This window comes from Scyliorhinus torazame, chromosome 2 (genome assembly GCF_047496885.1).
Source record: "Scyliorhinus torazame isolate Kashiwa2021f chromosome 2, sScyTor2.1, whole genome shotgun sequence".
Lineage (NCBI taxonomy): Eukaryota > Metazoa > Chordata > Chondrichthyes > Carcharhiniformes > Scyliorhinidae > Scyliorhinus > Scyliorhinus torazame.
The window spans coordinates 186,844,409-186,871,400 of record NC_092708.1 but is presented as its reverse complement, the minus strand read 5'-3'; the positions used below and the strand labels follow the sequence as shown (position 1 = coordinate 186,871,400).

Here is a 26,992-nt window from a genome sequence, read left to right as displayed (position 1 = left end):
GTAGTCGTCTATTCAGGTTGCCGTAGTTCCCCCTCCCAAGATGTTCGTGTCCAATAAGTCCTCCAGCAGCGGTTGTTGCGGTGGTTGTGGTACGTCTTTGTTTCCCTATATAAGAAGTTTTTGACCTGCGTGTATCTTAGCTAGTTTCACCCCATCAGCTGGAACTTCTCTGTTCCTCTAGTGTTATCAGTCTGTTGTCGGTGTAGAAGTCCCTAACTTGGCAGCACGGTAGCATTGTGGATAGCACAATTGCTTCACAGCTCCAGGGTACCAGGTTCAATTCCGGCTTGGGTCACTGTCTGTGCGGAGTCTGCACATCCTCCCCGTGTGTGCGTGGGTTTCCTCCGGGTGCTCCGGTTTCCTCCCACAGTCCAAAGATGTGCGGGTTAGGTGGATTGGTCATGATAAATTGCCCTTCGTGTCCAAAATTGCCCTTAGTGTTGGGTGGGGTTACTGGGGTTATGGGGATAGGATGGAGGTGCTGAACTTGGGTAGGGTGCTCTTTCCAAGAGCCGGTGCAGACTCGATGTGCCGAATGGCCTCCTTCTGCACTGTAAATTCTATGATTCATCGACCCTCCACCTTTTGAAGGTGGTGTCCATTAGGGCTGGTGCGAATGTGTGGTTGTTGCAGATGGGGGTCTTAATGGGCATTTTGGTAAATCCGAAGTACTGCCGCAGTTTGTCCCATGACCAGAGTGTGGCTATCACTACTGGGCTTGTTGAGTGTTTGTTTGGTGGGTATGGAAGCATAGCTGTGACCAGGGCCTGGATAAAGGTCTCCCCGTGCAGGAGCCCTCTGCCATTCTCACCCACTTGGCTTCTGGCTCCTTTATCCACCCATTTACCCTTTCCGCAAGTAGCTGTCCAGTGGTAATATTGCAGTTTGGGCTAGGCCCCCCCAGCTCTCATTCTCCCGCACACACACACACGCCTTTGGGATGTAGGTCAGTATGGATCTGAAGAGGAACCTGGGCAGTAAGTTAATCTTTATCGCCTGTGCACTCCCTGCCAGGGATTGTGTCCTACCTCTGCAGGTCCTTTTTAAAAAAAAAAAAAAAAATTTTAAGTACCCAATTCATTTTTTCCAATTGAAGGGCAATTTTAGCGTGGCCAATCCACCTACCCTGCACATCCTTAGGTGATGGGGGCGAAACCCATGCAAACACGGGGAAAATGTGCAAATTCCACACGGACAGTGACCGAGAGCCGGGATCGAACCTGGGACCTCGGCGCCGTGAGGCATCAGGGCTAACTCACTGCGCCACCGTGCTGCCCACATCTGCAGGTCCTTTTTAACTTCCTCCACCAGGCTGGTTAGGTTCTTTTCTTAGGTATCAGCGAGATTGAGGCTTGTGCTGGCGTAGGCGGCATGGTGCCCCTCACCAGCGAGTCTGTGAACAGGTGCGGGCCAGTGCTGTCGCAAATCTTTTGTCGAAGTCCGCTGGGAATCTGTCTGATTGCTGTCACCGTTCTCCTCATGAGGCCAGGCCCCTGCGCTCCGGGGTTTCTCTTTGTCCCGGTGCCACCCAACATGGACCTCAAATGTGTGAATGCCATGTGGGTGAGTCCCTGCACTCGGGGTTTCCCTTCCCTTGTTCAGGACCCAGAAAAGTGTTTGCTTGTGCTGCCTTTGTGTTCCAAGTCGCCACATGTGGCCTGTTGTAACCAACCAAATATCCTTACAATCCTTGTTCCTATGTTTCCCCTATGGTACTCTCTCGCGCTCTCTTTCTTCCCCACCCTCCCCACCACCATGTTTCCTTCCAAACCCCCCACCCCACCACCACCACCACCACCACCATACAGGATGCTCTTTCCATTTATGGGAGATGCGAAGCAGTGCCTCTACTGCCTACGCTTCCCAGTGCTAGCTTTCCTGCTAGTGTGGTCCCTACCCACCCCCCCCCCCCCCCCCCCGAGGTCGGTTATGTATCCACCCATCCTCCGGGTGTTCCGGTATCCTGCCTCCCAAGAGTTCCGAAAGACATGCTTTTTAGGTGAATTGGACATTCTGAATTCTCCCACTGTGTACCTGAACAGGTGCCGTGTGGTGACTAGGGCTTTTCACAGTAACTTCATTGCAGTGTGTTAATGTAAGTCTACTTGTGACACTAATAAAGATTATTATTATGTGCATTGTCCGCTATCTGTTCTCCCTACCTTCCATTTTCCTCACTCTTTCCTGCATTCTTTCCTTCCTCTGCTGCAACCCCCGTCCTCTGAATGAGGCAATGCAGTCCCACGCAAAGTGTCCTTCAAGTTGGTTGAATAAATTAATGAAGTCTCTTTGGGCACTCTTTTCACTGCTGTTGCTGCTGCCGTTTCTCCAGCCCGTTATCCAGGACAAATTTGTCCGTGTCCACAGGGGCCGTGAAGAAGTGCTTCCTGCCCTAGAATGTGACCCAGAGTTTGGCCGGGTACGGCATCCCAAAATATACTGCACTTTTGTACAGGGCTATCTTTGCAATGTTGAACTCTGCCTGGCGCTTGGGACAGGTGAGCCCCAATGTCCTAGTAGATCCTGATCCGGTGACCTTCCCAGTTAGTTTTTAGTTTGTCTTGCCCAGCGCAGGATTCTTTCATGGTCCTGGTACCGGTGCATTTTGGCAATTATTGCCTTTGGCTGCTCTCCAGCCTTGTGTCTTGGGCAGAGCAACCGGTGGGCTCTGTCTATTTCTGGTAGGTTGGGGAAGCTATCCCTTCCCACAAGATTGCCCAGCATTTGGGCCACGTTGTCTGTGGGGCCCCTGCCTTCGATCCCTTCTGGCAGTCCCACTATTCTCTAGTCTAGGGGCTGATTTAGCACAGTGGTATAGGGGCTAGTTTAGCACAGTGGGCTAAATAGCTGGCTTGTAATGCAGAACAAGGCCAGCAGTGCGGGTTCAATTCCCGTACCAGCCTTTCCCGAACAGGCGCTGGAATGTGGCGACTCGGGGCTTTCCACGGTAACTTCATTGAAGCCTACTTGTGACAATAAGCGATTATTATTATTTTGGTGCCTTGATCAGTTCTTCTGATGTTCTATCTTTCCTGTCATACTCCCTTGCGTCAAGACCAACCTTGATACATTCCTTTTCCAGGACGGCGATCCATTTGTTCTGGTCTTTTGAGGCCTTTTCTAGCTCCTTTATGGTGTTCTCCTGGGCCTCCAATCGCCACTCCGCCTTGTCCAGGGTCACCTGCATTGTCGCCAGATCGTCTGCAACCGCTGTCTTCGTCTCCTCTCTTATGTTCATTTTCAGTTCTCTTCAGAGAAACATCCTGCAACGACCCACTGGTGGTGGTGGTGGGAGGGGTGGCTCCTCCTGCGGCATTTCGGTCCTTCTCGTTTCGGCATTGCCCAAGCTTTGCGTTGTGCGTCCGCCAAGAGACAATACCAGACTAAGCTAGAGTCACAGACTAACAACACGGACTCTCGTCGGTTGTGGCAAGGTTAAACAACATAACAGGCTTCAAAGGAAAGCCGAGTAGAAGCTCCGGCAACAGCTCACCCCTCCCCGCTGAACTCAATGCGTTTTATGCTCATTTTGTGCAGGAAATCCACAAACCGTTGTCAATTGTCCCAACAGCCTCAGACACACCCATACATACTGTCACAGCATCTGAAGTCGGATCGGCCTTCTTGAAAGTAAATCCCCAGAAAGCAACAGGTCTTGGCAGAGTCCCTGGTCATGCACTCAGATCTGCGCGGACCAACTGGTGGCTGTGTTCGTGGCCATCTTCAACCTCTCCCTACTCCATTCCGAGGTTCCCACCTGCTTCAAGAAGACCGGTGCCATAGAAGAACCAGGCAACATGCCTCAACAACTACCATCTGGTGGCCTTGGCATCTATCATGAAGTGCTTTGAGAGGTTGGTCATGAGACACTTCAACTCCATACTCCCAGAATGCCTTGATCCACAGCAATTTGCATACCACCACAACTGGTCCACAGCAGACACTATCTCCCTGGCCCTACACCCATCCCTGGAGCATCTCGACAGCAAGGCCAGACTCCTATTCATGGACTAAAGTTCTGCCGTTAACACCATAATCCCATCCAAGCTCATATCAAAACTCCAAAATCTAGGATGGCTCCTCCCTTTGCAACTGGATCCACGACTCCCTGACCCATAGACTACAATCAGTAAGGATAAAACAACAAAACCTCCTCCAGGATAGTCTCCAATACCGGGGCCCCGCAAAGCTGCGTATTTAGCCCCCTACTATACTCCCTATATGCACACAACTGGCAAAATTTGGCTCCAACTCCATCGACAAGTTTGTTGATGACATGACTGCAGTGGGTTAGATCTCAAACAGCGATGAGTCAAAGTACAGGATGAAGATAGAGAACCTAGTGGCGTGGTGTAATGACAACAATCTCTGTTTCAACATCAGCAAATCTAAGGAGCTGGTCATTGACTTCAGGAAGCGAAGTATCGTACACACCCCTGTCTGCATCAATGGTGCCAAGATAGAGATGGTTGACAGCTTCAAATTCTTAGGTGTGCACATCATTAACAGTCTGTCCTAGTCCACCTACATGCTCCAACCAAGAAAGCACAACAGCGCCTATACTTTCTCAAGAAACCTAAGGAAATTCGGCATGTCCACATTGACACTTAGAATTTTTACAATGTACCATAGCATCTGATCTGGCTGCATTACAGATTGGTATGGCAACTGCTCGGCCCAAGACTCTAAGGAACTGCAAAGAGTGTACGCACAACCCAGTCCATCCGCCAACCCGCCTCCCATCCATTGACTATGTCAACATCTCCCGCTGCCTTGGGAAAGCGGGCAGCAGAATCAAAGAACTCTCCAGCTTATTCTCTTCTCCAACCTCTTCTATCGGGCAGGACATACAAAGATCTGAGAACATGCACTAACAGATTCAAAAACAGCTTTTCCCCCGTTGTTACCAGACTCCTGAATGACCCTCTTATGGACTGATCTGATTTCACCATGCATCTTCTCTACTGAGTAGCTCTATACTCCGTATGCTTCACCTGATGTTGATGTATTTACATTGTGCATTTATGGTTATGCTTGCAAATAGATTCTACTTGTTGTCTAGGGTTTACCCCTTCACATCTCGTGGGCATGTGAGGTTATTTGTATATCTTCCTTTTGCTTAAACTCTCCTCTAGCACCTTATGTTTTTTATTAAACTACATCATTGCTCGCTGTGTCTCCATCACAATGTTGATTCTCTGCTGCTGTTTGAGGATACCACTTAAGGCACTGGTTAACTCCTACCTTTTGCTCCAATTTTATTTAAACTCTTTGCTCTGCATTCTCCTATTTTCTGGATTTCTTGAAGATGATCTACCGACATGACAGGTCATGCATCCCTTTGGTTTTTAGATCTATTGGGAGTGTTTTAAAGTTTTCCTTCTTTGTAAATTAATGGCAATTTAGCGTGGCCAATCCACCTACCCTGCACATCTTTGGGTTGTTGGGGTAAGACCCACGTAGACTTGGGGAGAATGTGCAAACTCCACATGGACATGACCCGGGCCGGTATCGAACCTGGGTCCTCAGCACCGTGAGGCAGCAGTGCTAACCACTGGGCCACCGTGCTGCCTATGTGTTTTTTTTAAATATTTAGAGTACCCAATTCATTTTTTCCAATTAAGGGGCAATTTAGTGTGGCCTATCTACCTACCCTTCACACCTTTGAGTTGTGGGGGTGAAACCCACACCAACACGGGGTGAATGTGCGAACTCCACATGGACATTGACCCAGGGCCGGGATCGAAGCTGGGACCTCGGTGCCATGAGGCAGCAGTGCTAACCATTGTGCCACCGTGCTCGCTTGCTGCCTATGTGTTTTAAAGTCTTGTTTTCAGAGATAGCAATTACTATCTCTTTGGGTACTTTGCTCAAATTGAATTTTCTAGGCTCGGCAGTGATGAGTCTCTGCTTTTGAACGTTTCTTTATATTAATTACCATCTGAGCCAGACCATAGCATTGTGGATCGCACAATTGCTTCACAGCTCCAGGGTCCCAGGTTCGATTCTGGCTTGGGTCACTGTCTGTGCGGAGTCTGCACATCCTCCCCGTGTGTCCGTGGGTTTCCTCTGGGCGCTCCGGTTTCCTCCCACAGTCCAAAGATGTGCAGGTTAGGTGGATTGGCCATAATAAATTGCCCTTGGTGTCCACAAAAAAATTGCCTTTAGTGTTGGGTGGGGTTACTGGGTTATGGGGATAGGGTGGAGGTGTTGACCTTGGACCGGGTGCTCTTTCCAAGAGCCGGTGCAGACTCGATGGGCTGAATGGCCTCCTTCTGCACTGTAAATTCTATGATAATCCTCGATATGCAATTAGATTTTAGGATTCACTGCCACCATTTAAATTATTATTGTGGCATATTCTGGAGGCCTCTTTCTGAGGGCCGGTGCAGACTCAATGGGTTGAATGGCCTCCTGTACTGTAGGGATTCTATTGATTCCATGTTTGGGGATAGGAGTTCTGCTCTTATTTCTGATTTTTGTTTTTCTGTTTTCTCTTTGTATGGTGTTTGCACATTTTCCCCGTGGCTTTCCTCTGGGTGCTCTGGTTCCTTCCCACAATCGAAAAATGTGCAGGTTAGGTGGATTGGCCATGCTAAATTGCCTCTTCGTGGCCAAAAGGTGGGGATATGGGGGTAGGATGGGGACATGAGCCAAGGTTGGGTGTTCTTTCAGAGGGTCAGTGCAGACTCGATGGGCCAAATGGCCCCCTCCTGCATTGCAGGGATTCTGAATTAAGCAAACCATGTCCTTGTTCAGATGATTCGTCTTTTCCTCAGGGACACAACTGTTCTTTCATCTCCTCACCATACAGCTTGTGACTTCTGTAGGCAATGATTAGCTCTGCAACTGAAGAGCCATATACGTGTGTTTTAAACTGTGCTCAGCAACAGAGGATGTTGCACATCCAAATTAAATAAAGTATGAAAAAGGGATCCCATTTTTCTTTGCAGCATTAAACATTTTGAATGGAAAACACCAATTGGCTGCAAGATTGTTTGTGACAGTGGCATGTTTTTGTAGTTCCTGGTGTGCTGTTTGATAGACACTTGCAAGCTTTCTGTCAAATCTCTATTCCAACTTGTCCATTATATATAATGGCAGTTTTGGTTCTGTTTGCTGTTGCTAGGCAGCTGTGTCAGGTCAGAAGCTAATACCTAGAATTGTGAACCATTGTTTAATGTGATAGAATCAGTGGCACAGCACAGCTCTTGAGGGACATTGGCTACTCTGATACCTTTCTTGGAAACACTAAGAAGTCTTACAACACCAGCTTAAAGTCCAACAGGTTTGTTTCGAATCACTAGTTTTCAGAGCACTGCTCCTTCCTCAGGTGAATTTTCTTTGGAAAATAGGTGAGTAATGTACTGGAAATAAAGGAATCGAGAGAATGTGGATTTAGATACACAGAATTTGGGCCCTTTAAACCTAGATGCATCGGAAGGTAATTTGAACAATGTTGGTCGTTAGATGGACCAATGGTTTATTTCTTCCTGAAAATTATTGTCATATTCCACATTTTTCATCTTTGATGCAGTAAGTTGCTGCCAACTGGGGCAGCAGTTAGGTCTTCATCTGGGTTAGAGAGGAAGAATTGTTATTTCTGATCCTATTGTTGTCTAGCAATTGTACATCTGTGAATGTCCAACAAGGGTTGGTTTTAATTATAATGCACCCAAGGTCAAATAGTTTACTGTCACCCCAATTCCAGGCTCGCTGTTGAATAATCAGAATTTAAGAAATAAGTGCAGGAGTAGACCATTTGATTCTTCAAGCCTCCTGGTATGGTCTCACCTAGACCTATACAATTTTAGTAAGACCTTTTCACTCTTGGCCTTCATTACTGAGCAGTTGGTGTATAACATGTTGTTTACTGCTTAGAGAAAGTAACAGTGTCAAACAGCGGTGACTTCTGGTGGCGGCCATGGTGTAAGTGGTCGCACACACAGCAGCTCCTGTCTGACGTAGGAGAAAAGAGCTCTTTTACTCAAAATTGGGTGTAACCTCGACGGAAAAGTGTAACCGAAGGTTGGAGGAGAACTCTTCCCCCCCCCGGGAGTGGCGTATTTGCTGGTTACCAAACCCGGCAGGAGAAGGTGAAAGATCTGGCCAAGGAAGAGACCTATGGTGCAGCAGCTAGCGGAAAGATGGTGGACGGTCAGTACAAGTTGGAAAGCTCCAGATGGAACAGATGGTGGCCTTCATCAAGGAAGCGTTCCGCCAGCAGAGGAAGGGGATGCAGGAGGATTGATTGAAGGCCAGGGCTCAATGGAGAGGGTGGAAAAATGTCTGGAGGCTCGCGGGTCACGGATTTGAGAGATTGAGAAGGTGATCTCGAAACCGATAAAGTGATGACACTGGAGGCGGAGGTGGGGCTCTTAGGAGACCGTTGCAGGACGTTGAGAGCAAAGGTGGAGGAGCAGAAAAATGGGTCAAGGAGACAGAATCTGCGAATAGTTGGCCTGCCTGAAGGAGTGGAAGATGCGAATGCCACGCGGTACGTTTCGAGTGTGCTGGTGGAGGAGGGGGTGCTGGACAAGGCCCCTGAGGTGGACAGAGCGCACAGGTCTCTGAGGCAGAAGCCAAGAGCTGGTGAGCTGCCGCAGGCGGTGATCGTGAGACTCCACAAGTTTGTGGAGAAAGAGAAGATCCTGTAGTGGGCCAGGGAGAAGTGGAACCGCGAATGGGAGGGGAACAAGATCCGAATATACCAGGACATTGGAGCTGAACTGGCAAAACGGCGGATTTCAACAGGGCCAAGATGGTGTTATATCGAACGCAGATCGGGTTTGGGGTGCTCTACCTGGTAAACTATGGGTGACTTATGAAGGCCGGGAATATTATTTTGAGACCCCAGCAGCGGCCAATGATTTTATCAAGGAGCACAAACTGGTGGAGATCTGAATAATTTTGGGAGACGGAAGTGCTGGAACTCTGGGGTAATGGAGAATACAGGTAGAGTGGGAATGGAGGGAGTTTTAAAAAAATTTTCCTCCGATCTGGAGGATTTTTCTTTTTTTCTGTCGGGTTGCGAAAGGATAGTGGTGTGAAAAGTTTGTAAAGGGACGCTCCCATCTCCCTGCTGCCTGTGAATGTGTTTTTTCTTTTTGTTTGTCTTTGGGGGCCGTGACCTGTAGTTTGAGATGAGTCTTTGTTTGGGAGGGGGGAGGTCAGCGGGGAACCTTCCAGCCTTAGGGCTGGAGTTGGCACGCTGGCAGGTAATGCTGGTGAACAAAGGTGAGGTGGGGGAGAAGGCAGAGAGAGGTGGGGGGGGGGTGCGATCTGGCAAAGTTGGAGACGAAACATGGTCGGGACGGCGAAAGGGGCTATCTTGGATGGACCAAGTACAGGATAAAATTAATGGGGTAGAGCCGAAAGGGGAGGATGGTGGATGACAGAGGGGAATGGAGGCGTAAGCCCCTGGTACTGCTAATAACTTGGAACGTGCGAGGGTTCAGTGGATCAGTGAAAGGATCTCAGGTCTTTGCCCACCTAAGGAGCTTGAAAGCGGAGGTGGTCTTTCTGCAGGAAAGGACCAGGTTAGGCTGAGGAAGAGATGGGTGGGTCAGGTTTTCCACTCTGGATTTGAATGGGGCTAAAGGTAGACAAGTCTCCTGGCCCTGATGGAATGCATCCCAGAGTGCTAAAGGAGATGGCTAGGGAAATTGCAAATGCACTAGTGATAATTTACCAAAATTCACTAGACTCTGGGGTGGTCCCCACGGATTGGAAATTGGCAAACGTGACACCACTGTTTAAAAAAAGGAGGTAGGCAGAAAGCGGGTAATTATAGGCCAGTGAGCTTAACTTCGGTAGCAGGGAAGATGCTGGAATCTATCATCAAGGAAGAAATAGCGAGGCATCTGGATGGAAATTGTCCCATTGGGCAGACGCAGCATGGGTTCATAAAGGGCAGGTCGTGCCTAACTAATTTAGTGGAATTTTCTGAGGACATTACCAGTACGGTAGATAACGGGGAGCCAATGGATGTGGTATATCTGGATTTCCAGAAAGCCTTTGACAAGGTGCCACACAAAAGGTTGCTGCATAAGATAGAGATGCATGGCATTAAGGGGAATGTAGTAGCATGGATAGGGGATTGGTTAATTAATAGAAAGCAAAGAGTGGGGATTAATGAGTGCTTCTCTGGTTGACAATCAGTAGCTAGTGATGTCCCTCATTAATCAAGTGTTGGGCTCACAATTGTTCACAATTTGCATAGATGATTTGGAGTTGGGGACCAAGGGCAATGTGTCCAAGTTTGCAGACGACACTAAGATGAGTGGTAAAGCAAAAAGTGCAGAGGATACTGGAAGTCTGCAGAGGGATTTGGATAGGCTAAGTGAATGGGCTAGGGTCTGGCAGATGGAATACAATGTTGACAAATGTGAGGTTATCCATTTTGGCAGGAATAACAGCAAAAGGGATTATTATTTAAACGATAAAATATTAAAACATGCTGCTGTGCAGAGACCTGGATGTGCTAGTGCATGAGTCGCAAAAAGTTGGTTTACAGGTGATTAAGAAGGCCAATGGAATTTTGTCCTTCATTGCTAGAGGGATGGAGTTTTAAGACTAGGGAGATTATGCTGCAATTGTACAAGGTGTTAGTGAGGCCACACCTGGAGTATTGTGTTTAGTTTTGGTCTCCTTAATTGAGAAAGGACGTACTGGCACTGGAGGGTGTGCAGAGGCGATTCACTAGGTTAATCCCAGAGCTGAAGGGGTTGGATTACGAGGAGAGGTTGAGTAGACTGGGACTGTACTCGTTGGAATTTAGAAGGATGAGGGGGGATCTTATAGAAACATATAAAATTATGAAGGGAATAGATAGGATAGATGCGGGCAGGTTGTTTCCACTGGCGGGTGAAAGCAGAACTAGGGGGCATAGCCTCAAAATAAGGGGAAGTAGATTTAGGACTGAGTTTAGGAGGAACTTCTTCACCCAAAGGGTTGTGAATCTATGGAATTCCTTGCCCAGTGAAGCAGTAGAGGCTCCTACATTAAATGTTTTTAAGATAAAGATAGATAGATTTTTGAAGAATAAAGGGATTAAGGGTTACGGTGTTTGGGCTAGAAAGTGGAGCTGAGTCCATGAAAGATCAGCCATGATCTCATGGAATGGCGGAGCAGGCTCGAGGGGCCAGATGGCCGCCTACTCCTAGTTCTTATGATTCAAAGTCACGGGTGGTGGCCGTTCTGATGAGCAAGAAAACGGGCTTTGTGAGCGCGAAGGAAGTGAGGTAACCGGGTGGGAGATATGTGATGGTGACTAGGGTATTAGAGGGGACGCCGGTGGTGCTGGTAAATGTGTATGCACTGAATTAGGGCAATGTAGGTTTTATGAGGGGGTTGCGGTAGCAATCCCAGACTTGGCCACGCACCAGCTGATTATGGGAGATTTTAATTGTGTCCTAGAGCCGAGGGTAGATAGATCGAACCCTAGGTCAATGAGTAAAGATGAGGCTGGTGGACCCGTGGCGCTTCAAGAACCCAGAGGGAAAGGGAGTGTTCCTTTTACACACGTTTATAAGGTGTATTCAAGAATCAACTTTTTTGTAGTGACGTTTTGGTTGGAGTGGAGGAGGCAGACTATGCAGGAATAGTAGTCTCTGACCATGTGCCCCACTGACTGGAGATTTGGCTTTGACCGGGACGGGAGCAGAGGCTGGGATGGAGGCTCGTTTCGGGGTTGTTGGCAGATGGAGGGTTTTTCAATAAAGTGCGGACTGTGATTAAAGATTATGTAAAATTGAGCCAAAACGGGGTGGGGGTGAATGAAGAGGGGGCCATGGGACGGTTTTTAGACTAACTGGAGTTTCCACAGTTGGAGGAAGAGAAGAGGCGGGCACTAGAGGAGACCTTGGGGCTCAGGGAGGTATTGACAGTACAAGGGGTATGAAGTCGGGGAATGTCCTGGGGCCCGATGGTTATCCGGCGGAATTCTCTAAGGGGTTCGCGACGGACCTGGCACCACATCTCTTAATGAGGCATTGGAGAAGGGGGAGCTGCTGGAGATGATGACGCAGGTAACGATCACATTAATACCAAAGAAGGGGAAAGACTCGTTGGAATGTGGGTCGTATAGGCCCATATCGCTGTTAAATATGGATGTGAAAGTGTTGGCTATGTTGGTGGCAGAAAGGATGGGGGTTTATGTCCCGGGGGTGGTTCTGGAGGACCAAACAGGTTTCGTAAAGGGCAGGCAGATTTCTAGTAATGTAAGGAGGCTGTTAAATGTGGTCATGACCCCGTCGAGAGCCCAAGCACTGGAGGTAGTGGTGTCCATGGACGCAGAGAAGGGATTTGACCCGATGGAGTGGCAGCACCTATTTGCGGTCCTGGGAAGGTTCGGATTTGGGCTGAAGTTTGTGGCATGGGTGCGCCTGTTATGTGGCACCGATGTGCGGACCAACAGCATGGGCTCACGAAACTTTGAACTGAACAGGCGAACAAGGCGGGATGCCCACTGTCGCCGCTATTGTTTGCGCTACCGATGGAGCCTCTGGCAAATGACTCTTAGGGGGTCGACAGAGTGGAAAGGGATTACGAGGGGATGAAGGGAACATTGGGTGTCGCTATACGCGGGCGACAGACCCGCCGGAGAGCATGGAGAGGATCATGGGTCTGTTGGGGAAATTTGGGGCATTCTCTGGATATAAGTTAAATGTAGGGGGCGGCATGTGGCGCAGTGGTTAGCACTGGGACTGCAGCGCCGAGGACCCGGGTTCGAATCCCGCCCCTGGGTCACTGTCCGTGTGGAGTTTGCACATTCTCCCCATGTCTGCATGGATTTCACTTCCACAACCCAAAGATGTGCAGGCTAGGTGGACTGGCTACGCTAAATTGCCCCTTAATTGGGAAAAAAAAATAATTGGGTACTCTAAATTTATTTTAAAAAATAAGTTAAATGTAGGGAAAAGTGAAGTGTTCCCGGTGAACGAGTTGGGTCGGCGAGCCAATCTCGGGGGGGGTTGCCATTCAAGCTGGCCAGAAGGTTTAGATGCCTGGGGATTCAGGCAGTGAGAGAGAATAGAAATATATATATATGCAATTTACAGTGCAGGAGGAGGCCATTTGGCCCATCAGGTCTGCACCTGCCCTTGGAAAGAGCACCCTACTTAAGCCCATGCTTCCCCCCTATCCAGGTAACCTGACCTAACTTTATTGGACACTAAGGGACAATTTAGCATGGCCAATTAACCTAATCTGTACATCTTTGGACTGTGGGAGGAAACCGGAGCACCTGGAGGAAACCCATGCAGACACGGGGAGAAAGTGCAAACTCCACACAGTCACCCGAGGCCGGAATTGAACCTGGGACCCTGGAGCTGTGAGGCAGCAGTGCCACTCTGTGGGCGGAATGGCAATGCTGCATAAATGGAACCTAACGAAGCTGGTGGAGGAGGTTACGGGAGATCTGAAGAGGTGGGACACGCTGCACTTGACTCTGGCAAGAAGGGTCCAAGTGGTGAAGATGAACATTCTACCGAGGTTCCTATTCGCATTCCAGACACTTATGATCTTTGTACTGAAGGCCTTCTTTTGAAACTGGATATGATTATCTCAGACTGCATGAGCAGGGAAGGTGCCAAGTGTTAAGAGGCAGACAGGAGAGTTGGCGTTGCTGAAACTGCTACATTATTACTGGTCAGCGAATGTGGTGCAGGTGAGGTGGTGGTGGAAAGGAGAGGGGGCAGAATGGGTTCGGATGGAGGAAGAATCCTGTGGGGGTCCAGCTTGAGGGCCATGGTGACGGCGGCATAGCCAATTACGGCAACGAAATATGCGGAGAGCCTGGTGGTGCAGTCCACTCAAGGTCTGGAACCAGTTGAGGAGGCATTTCAGGATAGAAAGGGATGCCGATGCTGGCGCCGCTGTTCGAAAACCAGAGTTTCGAGCCGGGGTGGATAGATGGTATGTATATGAAGTGGAGAGAAGTGGGGCTGGTTAAGGCGAGGGATCTGTACGTGGAAGAGGGGTTTGCCAGTATAGAGTGTACCACCTGGGTTGGCGCACTTCCCGACTTTAAAATGGAGATCCGCTAAGAATGCAGGGAAATTCAGCCAATGCAGGAAAAACAAGCAGGTGCAAAGTTTCCTGTAATCAGAACTTGCAGGAACCCAGACAGCACTGAAACTAACAACCATCTACATACTGATGAGCGATCCCCGGGAACAATTGGAAACAGTTGAGGTAAACCAGGCCAAGCCAGACTCCTCGGCGCCGGCAAGAGCCAAGACAAAGGAAGGCCTTGTTAGGAACCGCCCAGCGATCAGGGAACAGCTCCAGTATTGGAGAAATCGATCCAAGTGACCAGAACTTAGTCCAATCACTTGGAACCAGGTATGGGGTCCGCCCAAAAGGGCGCGAAGGTCTTGGGGACTATAAAGTAGAGTCCCCAAGTTCAATTCGTCCTTCTTGGCAGGGTCTCTCAGCAGCTCGAAACAACCCTTGACCGTGACCTGCCTAGTAGCTGCACCAACCAAGTAAGTCTCCAGTCAACGCAAGCTACGAGATAGGCGCTCTTAGCTACCAGTCTATACCAGCTTTGAAGCCTGTAGACTCAGAATCGAACGAAAGGCCATTTGTTCCCCTGACCTGGTGGGCCAGTTCCAAAGCTAAGTATAGGCCTTTTAGTGTTAGAGATAGTCTAGTAAGTAGAGTTTTATACATGAGTAGTGATTGACTGTGTATAATAAATGTGTTTTGATTTGAAACGTACTAACTGGTGTATTGAGTTATTGATCAGCACTTGAACTTGAACCTCATGGTGGTATCATAAAGATACCTGGCGACTCTAGAGCAAAGGTTACAAAACAGAGCAAATTAAGTAAAGACACAACGAGCAACATTTACTAAGAGCCAACCAAAAGTTAGCAACATTTATTGGCGAACTCTGACGGGACTCGACTTAGAAGTGGCCAACCCAGGTGGCTACAAGAGGAACTGAAGGAGAGGATAGTACTCACGAGAGGAAGTGAGTTTAGGTACCTGCAGGTAAGCGACTTCGTGCAGAAGGTTTGGAAAGAGTTCCCCGGGTTGCTGAGATACACCCTGTTGGAGAGACTGCTGCTTCCAGATAGAACATAGAACAATACAGCGCAGTACAGGCCCTTCGGCCCACGATGTTGCACCTAAACAAAAGCCATCTAACCTACACTATGCCATTATCATCCATATGTTTATCCAATAAACTTTTAAATGCCCTCAATGTTGGCGAGTTCACTACTGTAGCAGGTAGGGCACTCCACGGCCTCACTACTCTTTGCGTAAAGAACCTACCTCTGACCTCTGTCCTATATCTATTACCCCTCAGTTTAAAGTTATGTCCCCTCGTGCCAGCCATATCCATCCGCGGGAGAAGGCTCTCACTGTCCATCCTATCCAACCCCCTGATCATTTTGTATGCCTCTATTAAGTCTCCTCTTAACCTTCTTCTCTCCAACGAAAACAACCTCAAGTCCATCAGCCTTTCCTCATAAGATTTTCCCTCCATACCAGGCAACATCCTGGTAAGTCTCCTCTGCACCCGCTCCAAAGCCTCCACGTCCTTCCTATAATGCGGTGACCAGAACTGTGCGCAATACTCCAATGTGGAAGGGGAGATCAGGATCGGAGACATATACAGGTTTCTGGGACAGCAGTGAGGTGAGAAGGTGATGAAGATTAAGGAGAAGTGGGCGGAGGACTGGGAGGGGAGATAAACTGGGGTATATGGAATGAGGCGCTATGAAGGGTAAATACGACCTCGTGCGCAAGCATGAGCCTGATCCAGTTCAAGATGGTACATATGACGTGGGCAAGAATGAGTGAGTTCTTCCAGGGAGTGTCAGATGAGTGAGAAGTGTGGGTGGGACCGAGTGAATCACGCACCTGTGTTCTGGGGCTGCGGAAACTTGGAGAGATTCTGGGCGGGAATGTTTGTGGCGCTAACAAGGATAGTGGGGGAGAAGGTTCAGCTGGACCCTTTGGTAGCAATATTTGGGATATCGGACAGGCTGGAGCTGATGGAAGGGAGGAAGGCCGAAATTGTGGCCTTTGCCTCTTTGATTGCATGACGGAGAATTGTGTTGGAGTGGCGGTCAGTAACACCATCGGCGGTGGAGGCCTGGCTGGGTGACTTGTATGGCTTTCTTCGGCTGAAAAATATCAAATACGAATTAAGGGATTCAGTGGAGGGCCTTGAGGCAAGGTAGGGGGTGTTCCTGGCCATGTTTGAGGTGCTATTTGTCGCGGGTGGGGGAGTGGGCGATGAATAAGGGAAAAATTTGTACAAACTAAATAGTTGTGTGTTGGGGAGTTCGCCCTCCAACTTGTTTATGTTTTTTAAGCTTTTATATAAATTTGGAATAAAATATATTTAAAACGAAGTGGCGAACAGCAATGGAACCAATTAGTCAATGGTGAAAGAATGATGCTCACTATTCCGCCCACAGGATTGTTGCTGCCATATAATTTTGCAGACTTTAGAGCAGAGGCTTGCTCTACTCTGTCGTCAATTCAGAACTGTGTCCTTTGCAGTAGATCTGTGGCATGTGGGCTGGGCACTAAACATGAAGGCTCTGAAAACCAATCAGACGAATAATCCTCACCGAGATATGCAGAGTCCAAACCAGCAAGTATAAATTAGATTTAAATAATGTACATTAAGCAGGATAAAGATTGGGATGGAGAAATGGGATTGAGAGAGATAAGGGTGAAAAAAAATTAACTTCTGAGGGAATGAGACTTCAGAAAATTAGATTTTCAAGATCGAAGAAGCTGCATGACAATAAATATCACTTGTGGCACCATTAAAATTTCACTTACTCCTGAATAGACCAATCATAACATTTTATGGTTTAACTTTAGTGAGAACTCGTGGGCATGTACCCCAAGTATGTTGTTGCATATCTTTTGATGCTATCGGTGAGACACTGTTACAGTGCACCCTGTGGCAGACCGGGATATTTCTGACTGCAACTTCTGGATTTTCATATGAAAATGCACATCTGGATTTCCATATGAAAATGCATTTGTGCAGACACAAATTTACTCCATATTCATTATTATTAACACAGAACTCGGGGTAATATCTTCACAATGGGAGGGAAAGAAATTAGCGATTTAAGGAAATGTTGAAAGTTTGAAGGTAATAACAAAACCATCAGTTTTATGCTTTGGTTTAGTCTGCACTGAATATGTGAAGTGTGTTTTGAAAGCTAATTTTAAATCTAATTATTTCAAAGATGCATTACATGAAGTAGGCCACCAATCTGATTTATCTCTAATGGATGCCATCAGTTACATTTGAACTCATTTTGTCTGCATTGGTGTTTCCCAGGCAACCTATACCAAGTGTGAAAAAGATTGCTTAAAAAAAGGACTTGAAATGAAACACATGTGCATATTAATTCATCTGTAGGATTTAAAAAATATGTATTTTATTATAAGCATGTATCAAAACCAGTTACAGCAAATAAACATCCCGGGAAACATACTTCCCAACAATCAACTGTACAATCTGTACAGCTTACAGCCGTGACGAACAGCTCCTCAAACACAGTCACAAACATAATTCATCTGTAGGTTAATGTATTATCTGGAAACAAAGAAAATGTTTACATTTTTGCATATTACACCATAAGCAAGTGTAATATTCAAAAGAGCAAACCAAGTTTATGTACCAGATGTCATTTATTCTCACCGCTCAAATGAACTGGACTCTTCAGACAGAGTATGAAGTATATAGGAGCAAGGAAGGTCAGAAGCACCATGGCTGCAGCAGTTTAGATACGAGACCAAATAAATTGCTATGGGATTCTGAAGGATTTGGAAGCCAATGATGAGAGGTGTTGCACATCAGAGGTTTAGTTTCATAATATAAAAATATAAACGTTGCCACAGTCCCAGAGGACCATAGGCTGGTCTCTCCTTTGAGAGCTGTCAGGTGGTGATTTAACCTGAATGTCACCACACCTCAGATGAGGGATAAGGTTGAGAAGGTGGGGCCTTCATGGATAACCTCAGCCGGTACTCGAATTGAACGCGCACTATTGGTGTCGCTCCACATCATGAGCCATCCAGCTAACTAACCCGTGAGTTTCATACTGTACTTTGTCCAGAGGTGTAAGGGAAGCATTACAAAAATTGGAGCAGTAGTCAAAACGTAGGTTAATTGGAACATAATTTTTGATAAAATTCCAAAGATGGTGATATATTCCTAAATTAAACTTGGCTACCACTTGTGAAGTAGGTCAGGATTAAGGCTCAGGGACTCCTTGAAGTTGAACCTCAGGAAATGTGGCATGGTCACCATGGACTGAGAAAACGCACAAGAAAGATTTACTTGGGAAGTGATCTCGAGTATTGGTGTTGCTTTCTTTGAACAGCCGAGAATACAGGCAGTTAAAGACAAAAGGCAAGTTAGAAAGACCGGCCAGTCCCAACAAAATTGGACAACTCAGCCTTGCCCACACTGCGGAAAACGATGCAGATCTGCAATTGGGCTCCATAGCCATGTTAGACCACACAACAGATAACTATACATGCAAGAAACAACAATCTTCATAATGAAGGGAAATGAATAATGCTGTCAATGTTTAAGACTGTCTGCTTGCCCCATGGCAGCACAGTGGTTAGCATTGTTGCTTCACAGTGCCAAGGACCCTGGTTCGACTCCCAGCTTGGGTCACTGTCTGTTCAGACCCTGAGTGTTCTCCCCGTGTCTGCGTGGGTTTCCTCCGGGTGCTCCGGTTTCCTCCCACAAGTCCTGAAAGAAGTGCTTATTAGGTGAATTGCACATTCTGAATTCTCCCTCAATGTACTCAAACAGGCGACTGGGGGATTTTCACAGTACCTTCATTGCAGTGTTAATGTAAGCCTACTTGTGACACTAAGAAAGATTATTATTATGTGCCCTTTCCCTGAAATGCCTCTTTTTTTCATTATTTTTACATCATTATTTGCATACCTGTGTATTTATTTTCTTGGGTATATGACGTTTTCTTTACTTATTTTAAAAACCTTATCTGTCAAGATTTTGGGGGGATCCATAGAATTCCTACAGTGCAGAAGGAGGCCATTCGGCCCATGGAGTCTGCACCAACCCTCTGAAAGAGTATCCTCCTAGACCCACTCTCCTGCCCTATCCCTGTAACCCCACCTAACCTGCACATCTCTGGTCACTAAGGGACCATTTTCGCATGGCCAATCCACATAACCTGCACATTGTTGGACTGTGGGAGGAAAACGGAGCATCCGGAGGAAACCCACGCAGACCCGGGAAGAATGTGGCAGTTTCTCTGGTGCTGAGAGGCAGCAGTGCTAACCACTGTGCCAGCCTATCAACAATCTGTCAACATTTCTCCTTCAGCTTCCATTACTTTTCCATTTACCTTTAATTTATTTGTGGAGGATGGTATATTACTAATAACTATTTATGTTGTTTTTAAATTATTGCAAGTGGATATGTTGCTTTTTGCTTAAGTATCTATAATTATTGTAAAAGTATTACAATCTGGACAAAGTAATTGCCCAATTCACACATGAGCAATAACTTGTATTAATATAGCTATTACATGGTTTCAGGATATTACATGGATAGGTGTATGCAAAAAAATTGGACCAGAGGAATAACCAAAAGTTTGGACCAAGGGAATGGGTTTTGAGGATATTTTTAGAAAGGAAATGGTGGAAGAGCTGGTTGGAATAGAACTTATAATGGGTCAAATATGCTGGTTATGGTTTCAATGTTGAGCTAGATGTTGAAGCTTGTGTAAGACTGGATGGCAGACAAACAACCTGCCGGTTTGGAGGCAGTCACTGAGCTGAGAAACAGTGGTGCAGTACAGCTGGGTTTCACTAATCATCGGTATACAGAAGCTGTCATCTAATGACAATTGATGATGTCACTCAGGGAAATGTATATATGAGGAAAAAGAAAGGGAATGACGGTAGATTTTTGGGTGATACTTGAGGTAATGGTAATTACCTGAGCTGATGGTAATGGTAAATAAAGCTCTAATGAAAACGCTCTGGCTATCTTTGGATAAATACTGCAAAGGCTCTGGGCCCTGACAATATCCCAGCAACAGTACTGAAGACTTGTGCTTCGGAACTTGCCACACCCCAAGCCAAGCTGTTGCAGTATAGCTACAACTTTGGCATCTACCCTGTAATGTGGAAAATTGCCCAGGTGTGTCCTGTGAACAAGAAACAGGACAAATCCAACCCAGCCAATTACTGCCCTATCAGTCTACTCTTCATCATCAGCAAAGTGATGGAAGGAGTCATTGGCAGTGCTATCAAGTGGCACTTACTCAGAAATAATCTGCTCACGGACGCTCAGTTTGTGTTCCGCCAGGGCCACTCAGCTCCTGACCTCATTACAGCCTTGGTTCAAACATGGACAAAAGAGCTGAATGCCAGAGATGAGGTGAGAGTGACTGTCTCTGACACCAAGGCACCATTTGACCGAGATGGCGTCAAGGAGCCCTAGCTAAACTGGAGTCAATGGGAATCATGGGGAAAACTCTCCGCTGGTTGGAGTCATACCTGCCACAAAGGGTGATGGTTGTGGTGTTGGAGGTCAATCATCTCAACTCCAGGACATCACTACAGGAGTTCTTCAGGGAAGTGTCCTAGGCCCAACCATCTTCAGCTACTTCATCAATGGCCTGCCTTCCATACAGTCAGAAGTGGGGACATTTGTGGATGACTGAACAATATTCATCACCATTCGCGACTCCTCAAAATGAAGCAGTCTATGTCCAAATGCAGCAAGACCTGAACAATATCCAGGCTTGGGCTGACAAGTGACAAGTTGCATTCACGCCACACAAGTGTCAGGCAATGACCATCTCCTGCAAGCGCCCCTTGACATTCAATGGCATTACAATCGCTGAATCCCCACAATCGGCATCCTGGGGGTTACCATTGATCAGAAACTGAATTGGACTAGCCACATTAATACTGTGGCTACAAGGGCAGGTCAAAGGCTAGCAATCCTATGGCGAGTAACTCACCTCCTGAGCCCCCAAAATCTGTCCATCATCTACAAGGCACAAGTCAGGAGTGTAATGGAATACTCTCCACTTGCCTGGATGAATGCAGTTCCAACAACATTCAAGAAGTTCAACACCATCCAGGACAAAGCAGCCCGCTTGATTGCTCCCCCTTCCACAAACATTCAAACCCCCCACCATCGACAAACAGTGGCAGCATGGTGTACCATCTACAAGATGCACTGCAGTAACTCACCAAGGTTCCTTAGACAACACCTTCCAATACCATGACCACTGCCATCTAGAAGGACAAGAGCAGCAGATACCTGGGAACCCACCACCTGGAGGTTCCCCACCCAAGTCACCCCCCACTTGATTTGAAAATATACTGCCGCTCCGTCACTGTTCCAGTGACAACATCCTGGAACTCCCTCCCAAACAGCACTGTGGGTGTACCGACACTTCCAGGACTGCATGCTGTTCAAATGGCAACTCACCACCACCTTCTGAAGGGCAGCTAGGGATGGGCAATAAATGTTGGCTTAACCTGTGATGCCCACATTCCGTAAATGAATGAAAAAAATAGGAATGGAATGATTGAAATAAGAACAGTTCCACCAAGCTGTATGCTGGAGGAGGAGTTTTGGCGAAGAATCTCGATCACCATGATTAGATGCTGAGTAGGGAGTAACTCGGGGTGTCATTTGTGACTTTAAGTCTGTTTTTTAGGACAGAGGAGCACAATATTGGGAAGTGATAACACTTTCAAGGACCGTGAGAGACTTTTGATGTTTGGTGTGAAAGAAAGTGTTGCGAGTGCGTTTGTTGAAGAGGGAGTGAGGACAGCAGTTTTGAAGAAGAAAGGAACTGGTGATTGAGGGGGATGAACCATTATTGCTAATAATAGTTGAATAAATAAGTGTTCACATTACTGTCCTTTTCTGTTTATAGGTTATAAGGACCACTGGGTTTTTGAAAGGACTATATACAGAGTTTGAGATGAAATCTGATAATGTCAAGGTATGTGAAAAGTAATTGTATACATTGCATAGCTTATATATGCTGTTTAGATTAAATCATTAAGAAATAACCACTAGTACAGTTTAATTGATGTACGGGTTGATTCACCAATCTCACATTCCCAGTGGAGTTCCTCCCAGTTCTACACTGAAGATAATTGGAAAAATGAGAGCATACAAAATTGGCAATAGCCCTTTATCTTGGTTTGGAAATTAGTTGCCTTGCACTGACTGTACCTTGTGTTGCCCTATCATGTATTTTCTTTTTATTTTATTTTCATGTAAAATGATCTGTTTGAGCTGCTCGTAGAAAAATACTTTTCACTGTACCTCGGTACACATGACAAATCAATCCAATCTAATCCAATAAGGGGTGTTCTCTAAGGATCTGTATTTTAAACAAGACTTGGATGATGCAATCGAGAGTTGCGGATTAAAAAAAATAAATTTAGAGTACCCAATTTTTTTATTCAATTAAGGGGCAATTTAGCGTGGCCAATCCATCTAACCTGCACATCTTTTTGGGTTGTGGGGTTGAGACCCACGCAGACACGGGGAGAATGTGCAAACTCCCCACAGACAGTGATCCGGGTCCGGGATCCTACCCGGGTCCTCGGCGGCGTGAGGCACCAGTGATAACCACTGCGCCACTGTGCTGCCCAATAGAGAGTTGCACATGACACTAAATTAGGGCGGGGTCTCAGTATTTCAGACGGGAGCAGGAAGTTGCGAAGGCACATGGTTAGGTTAAGTGAACATAGAACATAGAACCTACAGTGCAGAATGAGGCCTTTCGGCACATCGAGTCTGCACCACCGACCCACGTTAAACCCTCACTTCTACCTTATCCCTATAACCCAATAACCCCTCCTAACCTTTTTTTTGGACACTAAGGGCAATTTAGCATGGCCAATCCACTTAACCTGCACGTCTTTGGACTGTGGGAGGAAACTGGAGCACCCGGAGGAAACCCACGCAGACACTGGGAGAACGTGCAGACTCCGCACAGACAGTGACCCAGTGGGGAATTGATCTGGGACCCTGGCGCTGTGAAGCCACAGTGCTATCCACAAGTGAAGTGGTAGCACCAGTGAATGGCAAAATTAAAGCAAATGTGAGGTCATTTACTTTGGATCTAATAAAGGTTAATCAGAATATTTTCTAAATGGTGAGAATCTTGGAACTGTAAAGGAGAAAAAGGAATTTGAAATCCACGCGCTCAAATCATTTAAAGCTAGTTGAAATGTACGTTAAACAATCAAAAAGGCGAATGGAATGTTGACATTTATCCCAAGTCCAACTTTAGATCAGACCCCATTTGAAGTAGTGTGTTCAATTGGTGCCTCACATCGAGAAGGATATTTGGCGTTGGGAGGGGTACATGCAAATCCATAAGAATATTACCAGGGCTTAGAGGGTTAAATTGAGGAAAGGCAGCGTTAACTTGATTTGTATTTTTCTGGGGTTGATTGGTGGCCTACACAAGCTCTTTAAAATGATAAAAGGATTCAAGAAAGAAATTCAATAGACAAACTAATTACTCTGCTGGCAGCATAATCTTGAAATTAGAGCTGAGCCATTTTGGAGTGGAGACACCTTTTTACACGAAGATTAGTTGAAACCTGGAACTCTGTGCCCAGAACACTCTGCTGGGTCAATTGAAATGTTTCAGATTTTTGTTGATCAGAGTTATCAAAGGATATGGAGACATATAGATAAATGGAGTTGAGTTACAGTTTAGCCATGATCAATTCGAATGGTGGAGTGGCCTGAATGGCCAGACCTGTCCCGATGCTTATCTGGGAGCCAGTAAAGGATACACACCTACAAACAAAATAGAGTTAAGAAAATGTGAATCAAAATGTATGCTTGCTTGCGCAAAAGTAAATGTTTTTTTTGGTGAAGAGCAGTTTAGTTGTTCTTAATGTTGTAAATATAATAGTATCAGGTCCATGATAAATCAGAGAGTAAACAAACAATACCGCATTGAAATACAAAAGAAAGATACACTCTGCTGGAGCGACTGCTGCTCCCGGATGTGGAAGGGGAGGGAAGAATTGGGGATATATACAAGTGGCTGGGGGAGCAGGGAGGTGAGCGGGTGCTGAAGATCAAGGAGAAGTGGGAAGCGGAGTTGGGAATGGAGATCAATTGGGGAGCATGGAGTGAGGCACAGCGTAGGGGAATACGGCACCTCCTGATGTGCAAGGATGAGCCTGATGCAATTTAAGGTGGTACACGGGGTCCGTATGACTTGGGTGAGAATGAGTGGATTCTTTCAGGGGGTAGCAGATGAGTGTGAGAGGTGTGGGCGGGAGTCAGCGAATCACGCGCACATGTTTTGGGGTTGCGCAAAATTGGCAAGATTCTGGGCGGGAGTGTTCGCAGTTTTAGCCAGGATACTGGAGTAGGAGGTGGGCCCGGATCCTTTGATGGCGATATTTGGGGTCTCCGAGAAGCCGGAGCTCATGGAGAGGAGGAAGGCCGATGTCTTGTCCTTCGCCTCCCTGATTGCATGGCGGCGAATTTTGCTAGAGTGGCGGTCGGCATCGCCACCGGGGGTAACGGCTTAGTTGGGTGACCTGTATGACTTCCGGCGATTAGAGAAGAAAATGTATGAGTTAAGGGGCTCTTCAGGAGGGTTTGAGGAAAGGTGGGGGATGTTTGTGACTGTGTTTGAGGGGCTGTTCATCGCGGGGGAGGGGGTAGTGAAAAAGAGGAAAAATCTGGAACTGTGTCTGATGAACAGTGGCAGTCCTCAGACCAGCCATGATGGAGGAAGCCCCCAAAGTGAGGTAAGTGGGGTTGGCCCTCGCTATGGCCAATCAGGCAGGCCACAGCAAAAAGGGAGGGTGGTGATCTTACCAGTAGTGGCAGGAAGAGGCCATTAAGTAACTCTTAATTGACCACTTAAGGGCATCTGTTGGCCTTGGGGTAGGTGGGCCATCTGCCACCTACCCCCTCCATTGGTAAAATACAGTGGGAAAGTGATGGACACGGCACCCCTTATATCTTACCTGATTTCATGCCCTTCCCTGCTCCTCGTTATGCCATTCAAATCACTCTTTTGTTCACTCTTTTGAACATAGAACATAACATAGAACATAGAAAATACAGCACAGAACAGGCCCTTCGGCCCACGATGTTGTGCCGAACCTTTGTCCTAGATTAATCATAGATTATCATTGAATTTACAGTGCAGAAGGAGGCCATTCGGCCCCTTGAGTCTGCACCAGCTCTTGGAAAGAGCACCCTACCCAAACTCAACACCTCCACCCACCACCAAGGGCAATTTGGACATTAAGGGCAATTTATCATTGGCCAATTCACCTAACCCGCACATCTTTGGACTGTGGGAGGAAACCGGAGCACCCGGAGGAAACCCACGCAGACACGGGGAGGACGTGCAGACTCCGCACAGACAATGACCCAAGCTGGAATCGAACCTGGGACCATGGATCTGTGAAGCAATTGTGCTATCCACAATGCTACCGTGCTGCCCTTAAGAACAAATAAATCTACACTATATCATTTTCCCGTAATCCATGTACCTATCCAACAGCTGCTTGAAGGTCACTAATGTTTCCGACTCAACTACTTCCACAGGCAGTGCATTCCATGCCCCCACTACTCTCTGGGTAAAGAACCTACCTCTGATATCCCTCCTATATCTTCCACCTTTCACCTTAAATTTATGTCCCCTTGTAATGGTGTGTTCCACCTGGGGAAAAAGTCTCTGACTGTCTACTCTATCTATTCCCCTGATCATCTTATAAACCTCTATCAAGTCGCCCCTCATCCTTCTCCGCTCTAATGAGAAAAGGCCTAGCACCCTCAACCTTTCCTCGTAAGACCTACTCTCCATTCCAGGCAACATCCTGGTAAATCTTCTTTGCACCTTTTCCAGAGCTTCCACATCCTTCCTAAAATGAGGCGACCAGAACTGTACACAGTACTCCAAATGTGGCCTTACCAAGGTTTTGTACAGCTGCATCATTACCTCATGGCTCTTAAATTCAATCCCTCTGTTAATGAACGCGAGCACACCATAGGCCTTCTTCACAGCTCTATCCACTTGAGTGGCGACTTTCAAAGATGTATGAACATAGACCCCAAGGTCTCTCTGCTCCTCCACAATGCCAAGAACTCTACCGTTAACCCTGTATTCCGCATTCATATTTGTCCTTCCAAAATGGACAACCTCACACTTTTCAGGGTTAAACTCCATCTGCCACTTCTCAGCCCAGCTCTGCATCCTATCTATGTCTCTTTGCAGCCGACAACAGCCCTCCTTACTATCCACAACTCCACCAATCTTCGTATCGTCTGCAAATTTACTGACCCACCCTTCAACTCCCTCATCCAAGTCATTAATGAAAATCACAAACAGCAGAGGACCCAGAACTGATCCCTGCGGTACACCACTGGTAACTGGGATCCAGGCTGAATATTTGCCATCCACCACCACTCTCTGACTTCTATCGGTTAGCCAGTTCGTTATCCAACTGGCCAAATTTCCCACTATCCCATGCCTCCTTACTTTGTGCAGAAGCCTACCATGGGGAACTTTATCAAATGCCTTACTAAAATCCATGTACACTACATCCACTGCTTTACCTTCATCCACATGCTTGGTCACCTCCTCAAAGAATTCAATAAGATTTGTAAGGCAAGACCTACCCCTCACAAATCCGTGCTGACTATCCCTAATCAAGCAGTGTCTTTCCAGATGCTCAGAAATCCTATCCTTCAGTACCCTTTCCATTACTTTGCCTACCACCGAAGTAAGACTAACTGGCCTGTAATTCCCAGGGTTATCCCTAGTTCCTTTTTTGAACAGGGGCACGACATTCGCCACTCTCCAATCCCCTGGTACCACCCCTGTTGACAGTGAGGACGAAAAGATAATTGCCAACGGCTCTGCAATTTCATCTCTTGCTTCCCATAGAATCCTTGGATATATCCCGTCAGGCCCGGGGGACTTGT

At 46.9% G+C, this 26,992-nt stretch overlaps 1 protein-coding gene across 3 annotated transcripts in view; it reads left to right on the top strand.

Annotated features, from left to right (window-relative positions):
• The window catches only part of traf3ip1 (TNF receptor-associated factor 3 interacting protein 1), a 290,175-nt gene that overhangs the window by 19,068 nt on the left and 244,115 nt on the right, over positions 1–26,992 (top strand). For all 3 annotated transcript variants that reach the window (XM_072481210.1, XM_072481192.1, XM_072481201.1), the window contains exon 2: positions 21,939–22,007. In XM_072481210.1, coding sequence (XP_072337311.1) covers positions 21,939–22,007 — 69 coding nt within the window. The remainder of the gene's footprint in view (positions 1–21,938; positions 22,008–26,992) is intronic.